This window comes from Eptatretus burgeri, chromosome 6 (assembly GCF_056783735.1).
Source record: "Eptatretus burgeri isolate ZD-2024b chromosome 6, Ebu_testis_v1, whole genome shotgun sequence".
NCBI classification, from domain to species: Eukaryota; Metazoa; Chordata; class Myxini; order Myxiniformes; family Myxinidae; genus Eptatretus; species Eptatretus burgeri.
Window position 1 is genome coordinate 56,914,179 of NC_140966.1, and position 10,000 is coordinate 56,924,178.

General features: G+C 43.8%; 1 protein-coding gene across 3 annotated transcripts in view; it reads left to right on the forward strand.

Moving 5' to 3' along the window:
- Window positions 1-10,000, forward strand: part of LOC147024843 (interleukin-6 receptor subunit beta-like) — a 144,431-nt gene that overhangs the window by 108,375 nt on the left and 26,056 nt on the right. For all 3 annotated transcript variants that reach the window (XM_085885152.1, XM_085885151.1, XM_085885153.1), the window contains one exon: window positions 4,297-4,450. In XM_085885152.1, coding sequence (XP_085741278.1) covers window positions 4,297-4,450 — 154 coding nt within the window. The remainder of the gene's footprint in view (window positions 1-4,296; window positions 4,451-10,000) is intronic.

Consider the following 10,000-nt stretch of genomic DNA (forward strand, 5'->3'; position numbering starts at 1 on the left):
GGTCGGAGGAGAGTGTGGAGCTGGAGAAAAGAAGGAGCGAATTGAGTTTTGGAGTTGCTGGAGAGTGTTGTTGAGAGGTTGCTCCTGGGGGACAAGGAGCGTGCGTTGGCGGAGTGGAGTCGAGTGCGCTCAGTGGAACTACAAGCGAGGGAGCTCGGGTCCGAGGCAGGAAGGACGGCGGTCGGCGACGAGGTTGCGGTGTGGGGGATCGCTCGTCTCGTCACGGGAACCAAGCCAGCCAGCCACTCCCCTCCCCCAGGGCATCAACAATTCCCCCTTTTCCCCCGCGCTGAGATAGTGCAAAAGGGGGCCCCGTTCCCACCCCACCCCAAACGTCGTGCCAACGAAACCCGCCAAGGGGCACGGAGTCGGGGCACAGCGGCGCGGCCACATTTGCGGCTTGCCCACCAACACGTCACGAGGATGCGGGTAAGACCTCCCCGGTCTCGCGGACCTGGCCGCTCCTCCAGGTCACGTGCACATTTGGCCTACAGGCCTGTCTACCTCCTTGTCTGTGAGGGTGGCTTCTTTCTTTTCTTTGGGGTTTTTGTGCAAATGTCTGTGTTGGCGCCGTCTGTGAAGTAAAACTGTATAAGTGTTGCCGTGTGTTCGCGTAGTCGGTTTTAACTGCTTTTCTTCTTGCATTTGCGTTTTGTGTATGGCTGTATATACGTGCTTTCCGTGTGCTGGGAAATAAAATGCTTGCTTGTTGAACTGTGCCCGTTTCGCTTTGTCTTTTCTCCATTGACTCTCCATCCTGCTTCACGTAAAGGGTTCATAGTGGGTGCAAGATCCCGGTAATTAATCTGAACCGTCCAGGTCGACGATAACACCGCTCGGTTATCCCGATAGTACGGAACAAGCCGCCCAAGCGGCTCGTGTCCGGAGTCGACCTGCGGCGAGGTACGATCGCCTGGTCGACCATTCGCGCCGGTACTTAGGTAGATCGAATTTGGCGAGCAACCCTATCCTGCGCGGGTGGGCAATTGGCACGGTCGTGGTGGGGTTAAACCCCCACCCGTGACTAGCTCCCGGTGTTGTTCCGAGAGGTCACGACAGAATTGTCCGTCCGGTGGGCGACGTGGCGCGATTCGAGTTGCGCGGCCGTCCGCACGCCGGCAGGCTCGAATTCGCAACAATATATATATATATATATATATATATATATATATATATATATATATATATATATATATTTATATTTATTTATATTTATATTTATATTTATATTTATATTTATATATATATATATATATATATTTATATTTATTTATATTTATATTTATATTTATATTTATATTTATATTTATATTTATATATATATATATATATATATATATATATATTTATATTTATTTATATATATTTATTTATATATATATATATATATATATATATATATATATATATATATATATATATATATATATATATATATATATATATATATATATATATATATATATAACGCCTGGTGTTGGCGCAGTGGTTGGGGCAGCGGCTTGGGATCCAAAAGGTCCTGAATTCAACCCCCGTTGGGCCACTGAATTAATACACCAGGGAGTTGACTCAGCCTGTCATCCTTCCGAGGTCGGCGAAATGAGTACCAGTATATACCCCGGTTAAAATAGGTGTACCATATCCCTGTGTCGTAAGAGGCGACCAGGGTTGCGTCAGGAAGGGCATCCGGCATAAAACATGTGCCAAATCACTATGCGGATCATACGGATGATCCGCTGTGGCGACCCCTAACGGGGTATATACATATATCTATAGTGGACCTCAAGACGAGTGGACCTCAAGACAAGTGGACTCAGTGGACCTCAAGACAGCTGAAACTTTCCTCACTCAACTTGCTCAGCTCATCAAGGAGAAGAGGTATGTACCAGAGCAGGTCTTCAATGCAGACGAAACCAGCCTGTTCTGGAAAAAAATGCCCACAAGAACTTTCATCTCAAAGCGAGAGAGGACAGCATCAGGGTTCAAGGCTGCAAAGGACCGGGTATCTCTTCTCCTCCGCACAAACGTCAAAGGAACTTCATGATCAAACTGATGGTGTTGTACCATTTCCTAAACCCACATGCTCTCAAGGGCAAAAATAAACACACACTGCCCGTGTTTTGGAGGGCTGACAGAAAGGCGTGGGTAATTGCCTCCATCTTCATGGACTGGCTCCACAATTGTTTCAGCCCTCAAGTGGAGAGGAACCTTGCATTAAGAACCTTTCCTTCAAGGTCCTCCTGCTGCTGGGCAATGCTCCTGGCCCATCTCAATGTTAAGGTCATCTTCCTGCCACCCAACACTACCTCCCTGATTCTGGGATACAGCTGAGTGTTACCAAAGGTTATGTGTTGGGTTATGACTAAATTGATTGAATTGACTAGGGTGAACTCCCTGATACAGTACACTATGTCTGATAAATTGAAAGACAACTGGACTGTTTGGAAGGGATTATAATTCACCAATGCATATATGAAACAAAGGCACACATGAGAAAGTATTATCTGCACAAAGAAGCCCCTTTTGACAATCACTTACCACAAGTAACTGAGGCACCACATTCATTCCAGGAAAAGAAGAAGAGTAAGGTTGATAAACAGATGAGTGCTGGAGGTGGGGTGTGTGTGCGATCCCGCTCTTACCTGAACGTGAGCCAGCTGGCTCATGTGGTACCGAACTTGGTGAGTGATATGGGTGTGTGGAGGTGCAGCATGTGAGGTGCAACGTGTGAGGTGCAAAAGTGTGATGCAGGTTCTGAAAAGAACCATTGACAATTGTTGATTCTCTGGTGCTCAGAGTGAGTCAGCGATATGGGTTGGTGTGAAGGTGAAAGAGTGTGAGGTGCGGAAGTATGATGGGGGTCCTGAAAAGGACCGTTGGCGAACTCCGCCAATGCTCTGGAGTTTTAGATGGAGTGAGAAAGATATAGCTCGGGAGAATGTCAGTTGGTACGTGGTGACCATGCCCAGGAGCCCTTCCTCGGTGATCTCCCTGCCTCTTTGTTGGACTGCTCCGCTCCAAGCTCCGGCTCCATCCTTGACTCTGAAGTCCTTTCTCTGTTCTGACTCCAAACTACTTTGCATGGCTCCCAGATGTGGCACCCTTCAAACTTTTGTGTGTGTCTCACAGGCATGGCATCCCTGCTTACCTGCTTGGCATGGCACTTCAAAAGCATTCTGCCTGTTGTCCAACATGTCCGTGCATCTGTGATCCATCGGCACTCCTTGGCTGTTTTTTTGTGATCCGCTGGCACCCATTGGTTGGTACATAACTCGACGGTGTTACTGCATTGATGTCGATGCTCACTTGCTGTGGGGGGCACCCAACCTGTATCGCCTCTTCCCTGTACCCACTCACTGTGTGCGGAGCCTTATCTGATGCTTGTGTCGATGGTGAATGCATTTGTGCAAGGATGTTGGTTTGTTGGGATTGTGGTGTGGATCAAGGATGAGTGGTGTTTGTGAAGAGTTTAGAAATTCAGAAAGAGAACACAATGTGGCAAGCCTTGCAAGAAGCACAACGCATATTTTTCCCCCATACTAAACGTTCAACTTCCAGGTTTATCTGAATAAAATACAGTACTATGATATAACTACTCTCTTGTTTTATGGATTTGATATTTGACACCCCAGGGAGTTTCCAAAATCTGTCACAATATATACACGCGCATTCCATGTGACTCAAACATCCCATGTTTGCTTTCTTTTAGATTGTATTGTTAAAAGATGCAGAAATATTGTTAAAAGCCGCCCTTGATCTACGATCTAGCAACAGGCTCCAGCTGGCTCAAGCATGAAGCACTTACCATATTGCTTAGTGCTGCTTATAACTAGTCCAGCAGTCCAGCAATGTTGCAGGCATGACATTGACTAGGCGTGTGGAATGTAAATTATGGATATCCTTGCACTGCAGACATCTCTGTTGTGAGTTTGTGCAACAATAACTTCAAGATTTTAAAGATTATCCTTCAACTGCAGCACTTTCCCTACACCCACAACCTTTCTGAGCAGGCTGTTCCACATATAGCTTTTACTGTGTCTGAAATATTTATTTCATTTTTATATGCCCGATATATATATATATATATATATATATATATATATATATATATATATATATATATATATATATATATATATATATATATATATATCGGGGCGTATTATTATCATTGCAATACCCTGATTTGGTGCACTTTCAAAGTGTTCCCTCTTGTCTTTTAACTTTCCATGCTTTGAAATAATTTGCTCTTTGCCGAACCACATTGAACTGAAAAATAATGCCTGTGCCATTCAGTTGACAAAGGGAAGCATAATGAACAGTCTACAGTACACACTGCACAAACTGCAGCCTGCTTCTACGTACTGGATCCAGCTCCGCTGTAAAAAACAAGATGGCCTCTTCTGGAGTGACTGGAGCCACGGAGATAAAGAAACCACTTATGATCGAGGTTCGTATCCAAAATCCTTGTTTGTTTGATTTTCACATAGCCTCACCAATTATGGTTTTCAAATCTTTCCAAACTGAAAAATAATTTGAGGCTATCGGCCCTTTAATTTTGTGGTCATACCAGAGTTGGCGACTCGAGTCTTGACCCGACTTGACTCGGACTTAACGAGTCAACTTAACTTGACTCGAAACTGACTTGACTCAGACTTTACGAAACTGACTTGACTCGGACTTAACGAAACTGACTTGACTCGGACTTAACGAAACTGACTTGACCCGGACTTAACAAAACTGACTTGACTCGGACTTGGGACTTGGTGTTTGGGGACTTGCGACTTGCTTGCAACTTACATTGGACTTGAGATTATAATGACTTGTTGACAATGTTCGGAAAATAATCTTTGAATAAAGATTGAAGTAAAATGGGGTTTAAAATAAATGTTAAATGATTTTCCATCTTGTGCGTGTGTGGTTCAGTCAATGATGACAGGTACCTTGTACATGTATCCTGTACATGTGCAGTGCACCAGCGCTCATGGCTACCGGGTCACACACCGTTCACCACTAAGGTTAAAGGGTGTGTCAACTATTCACACAGCACACCACGTCCAATCAGCAGGCACAAACTTTACCAAAGTGACTACATGTGAAACGTCTGGGGAAAACGTGGCCCCTGATCGGCAACCCCGTGCATTTCCCAACCTGATAAAAAATATTTTATGATGATTTAAATCTGTCAGTTGACTTGGTTTATTTGAAAGTCATCAATAATTGCAAATTATGTCACGACTTGTCTTTTCGAAAAGAAAACATAATTTATAAAAAAAGTACAGTATCCTAAAAGACACCAGTTGAAGTTTATAAGTTATACTTTTCATTTTAACGTACATAATAAATGTACAAGTAAATTATTAAAATCTCCCTTCCCATATCATATTGAATGCTTTGGTTTTCTGTGTAAACCATTTAAACACAAGCTGAGGTTACCGACTAGTCTCATGTACATATGTTCAAGTAGGTACACTAGATATGAGAAGTAAATTTAACAAAAATTAATTTTTGTTCGAGAACAAAGCAAAAAACGTCCACTGTATAAAGTTAAAAACTTGATTCATACAGCCTTTCGGAACATACATTGCCATAAATGAAACCATGATAGCTTGTATTTTAAGGTTTATAAGAGAAATGTGGGAGGTTGACCCAAGATGAAGACTGCAGTAATGCTACGGTGACTTAAGACTTGCCCTCAAAGATTTGAGACTTGGCTCAAGTGGCTTGTTGACATCTCTGGGTCATACGTGCATCTCTTTTACTCTTACTCGTGGGCCCGTTGGTCCATTGGACCAAATTTTCATTGGTCTTCACAGCCTTGTAGCATACCTGCCAAATGTAAGGCTGGAGCATTAGCTTACCTTTTCACCAAACCCAGATGTTCTTGGGCCAGGGTCTTGGGCCAGGATAGAGTTGTCACTGTTTGGAGGATGGAACAACACATCGACAAACAAGAGGTGAGAACAGAGGGGAAGTTACAGCCAAAGGTAATCATGGGGGTTGGGATGTGCAAGATCAGTACACGGAGAGTGAGAAATTGAGTTTTTGATGAAAAGTGCAACCCTGCCATCAGGGCAGGATTCAAGCATAACAAATCGGAGGAGACATTAGACAGAGAGAGAGACCCTAAGAAGTGAGGGTTGTCCAGTGGGAGGAAGGTTTCTGTTAAACAGGTGATGTCCGGTTTGTCAGCAGCAGCCTGGATCGAGAGATCTGTGAGGTTGGAGCGGAAGCCTCTGATGTTTGAGGTCCACACACTGTGGGACAGCGGAGGAGGCATTGTGAGGGTGCGTGATGGGGGGGGGGCTAAGGCTGGGAGTTTGAGGAACGGTGGGTGAGCAGGAGACTGGGAGAGCTCGCAGGCAAGAGGGGGCAAAACTGAGAGGGGGGAAGGGTGAGGTATGGGCTTTGAGGGGGCAGGGTGAGGGGGAAGGCTTGAGAGTGCAGGGTGAGAGGGTATGCAGAAAGTGGGGACATGAAGTGGAGGGATGCTGAAGAAGGGGACACATAGAAGGAGTGGGGTTGGAACTATGTGGGCTTGTGGAAGATCTGCTTGGAGGGTACCAACGCAGAGAGGTTTGGCACCGTAAAAGAACGTGAAAGGGATGGTCATGAACAGACAATCTTTGCAAACCGACTTCTCAAGATTCCGAAATTGGACATACAGAGATAAAGATCATGGGATGGGAGGAAGGAATTTTTATTGAAGGCATGGAGAATGGTGGTGCTGTCGGTATGGGAGGAGGGTTGATGGACAAAGCACTTAGGTGAGAGGCAGGTTTGTAGAATATGCCTTGTGAAGAAGCAAAGGAATAGATCGTGGTGATGAAGGAAAACATGTGGAGTACTCATGATGGGTAAATAAGGGAAGTGGAGTATTTTAAAATGTTTTCAAAAGCCTTTAAAGGAAGGATGAAATTAGTGTTTCCTTCAATGAAGATTCAGTTCGGAGATATTGAGTAAAGGGAGAGATAAAGAATAAAATACAGGAAGTACAGGTAGAAGGTAGAATGAGATCTTGTTTTGGAGTGAAAAAAGAAAGGTTTTTTTGTTTGTTTGTTTGTTTGTTTGTTTTTAAGTGAGTAGGGGGGATAGGACATGTTGAAGAGGCAGAAAGGACAAAAACTTTGGAAAAAAGAAGTGGAATGAGAAACACAACCTCAAAACAGAGAGAGTTTTTGCTGGCTGAGCAGCAGGCCTGAGTTTGACAAAACAGCACAAGAAGGTACGATTTAACATGGGAAATTGGACAAAAACCCAAAGAGAAAAAAAGTGACAAAAATATACAGAAAAACATGACAAATGCAGATTGGAAAACTTCGTTTACATTTAGGGAGAAGGAGCTGTTACAGATTCGACCAAGACATGGAGCAACCCCGAACCAGAGAGTATGGAAAAGCCTTTGATTGTGTTGATTACAAATTTATATGGATTATGCTCAGAGAAATTGGGGATGTCGGAGCACCTAAGTCGAAGAAGTCTGTACACTAATGCTTCAGTCACATTTGGCTCGGCGGCCGTAGGGTCTAAAAAATCTACGGCCACTAGCAATTATAGGGCGGCCGCAGTATTTCCACGGTCACACAATGTAGTAGTCACATATGTTTTTATTTTTCGGGTAGCCGCACAGGGTATTTAGAAATTGTGGAGACCGAAAACGTGGGGGTACCGTACGGTCTTTGATTTGATGTCGCACGGTGACCTTTGGGCGTCCCTGCGGCGGCCATAGAATTTTCAAGGCAGACGCAAGGTTGCCTCAAGGTGCCCGCAAGGCGACCGCAGGGGGCCCTAAGGTGAACGTGGAAATAGTGCGGCCGCCGTAATTTTTTGGAGGTTGGCAAAATTCATTTTTCATTGATAAGAGCCTACGGAAAACGCACGAATAACGCAAGCCCACCGTAAGCCCTACGTACGGTCGACGTGGAACACATCTACGTCATGACTACGGCTTGTCGAATTGCTACGGCCAACCTAGAAATGAAAAAAGTTATAACTCCGCGCTTTAACTCCACGGAGACCCCTACGGCCTGTAAAAGATAGCCATACGGTGTAGGGCCACCCTGAGGCCACCTCAGAAACTCTGCGGCCACCACACGTTTCTGTCAATTCGGGGGGGGGGGGTACGGCCACCATATCCTAGCCGTAGAGCAAATGTGACTCGTGCTTAACCAAGAAGTTACAGTAACAAGAGCGAGAATTACTTTGCAATACATGCCCCCTACCGATGTGATATTTTCTCAGTCCAAAAAGGGCATCACTCTGAAAAATTGACAAAATGCCTTGAGAATCGAACTTGTTCTGGACCTTATCATAATAAAGCCATGTATCAAGTTTCATTTGAGTTTCATGTTAAGAGGTATGGGGGTAAAAAAAAGTCAGAAAACCCACAGTTGGGATGGATGGACAGACAGACAGACGGATGGACAAATGGAGAGCAAACCTATAGTCCGCTCTGGTGAAACCGGTAGGGGACTAATAACAGAGTATGGATGGATAGAATACTTTGGAATTGGAAAAAGGGGTCAGACAGGGGTGCATTCTCTCCCCTTACTTTTTCAATCTCTATAGTGAGTGCATCATGAGTAATCAAACTTGGATGACATAGAGGCTGGAGTTAGGATTGGAGGAAGATGTATCAACGATCTAAGGTATGCTGATTATACCACTCTGTTGACAGAAAGTAAAGAGGGCTTGATCAAACTGCTGAAAACGGTGAAGAAGGAAAGTGGAAAAGATGGTCTTGATTTAAACCTCAAAAAGATGAAAGTCTTGTCAACTGAGAAGATCGACGTGTTCATATTGAGAGACATTTACATGGAAATAGTGGAACGTTTCATCTTCCGGGGTTCTAAGATTGAAGTGAGTGGAGAATGTGGATGAGGAATTGATAGAAGGTTAGCATTTGGGGAGAACAGCAATGTCAGGATTGACAAAGATCTGGAAAGACAAAAATGTGACAAAACAAATCAAGAGGAGGCTGGTGAATGCTTTGGTATTTGCAGTTGCCATGTATGGATGTGTCATGGACAGTGAAAAGGGAAGGAAGAAAGAAAGGGAGAAGATTGACAGTTTTGAGATGTGGTGCTGGAGACTAATGTTAAAAATTCCATGGACTGTGAGAAGAACAAACTAATCAGTGATTGAAGAAATTAGACCACCATGTACATTCGCAGTGGTGTTGCTAAAACAGAAACAGTTATACTTTCGACACATCATATGTGCAGAAAACATAAGTCTGGAGAAGAAAACCATTCTGGGTATGATTAAGGGAAGAAGAGGAAGAGGCAGACCTTGTATGTGCCACATGAGTGGGGTAAACGCTGTAACCAAGCTATCTCTGGCAGAGCTATGGGAAGCATTGCATGATAGGGATGTTTGGATAACTAGATAACTAGATACCTGCTGTTATGATTTCATTTTACAGCCTTTAAAATTTCAAATTTACTGCTGTCATTGAGCTTGACTATGTACGTATAAGAGCTGAAATCTGTTTTAGGCCCAAAGTATGTGTCAGCTTGGCTGGGGGCTCGTATTTTGGGTCCTGTTTGTTCATCCGTCAATATGTACATCTGTTCGGAGGCGCTACTCCAAGATGAATGAATGCATTTCTTTAATATTCAGCAGATGTATGCAGTAATATCTGGGCAAGAGGCATGTCAAATTATTTTGTGATTGGAACCAATTTAGAATTTTGAGAATTAAAAAAAAATGTAATCAGTTCGTTCTTGTCACATGCCCAACCTGTCCACTAACTTTTGTCTGAAACCATCCACTACTTTTTGAGATATCCTGCTCACAGACAAACAGACAAATGAAAAATCGCTCATAAAGTGACACTTGGCAAAACAGAACAAGATAGAACGGTACTCGGTAGAGTGCATACCTCCACCAGGCTGAACAGTTTACGTTTCGTATCCCACTGATGGGCTGGATCTGAACCAAAATCTAATCCGCTTGTTCTTGTCACCGAACCAACTCATCCACCTAGTTTTGTCACAAC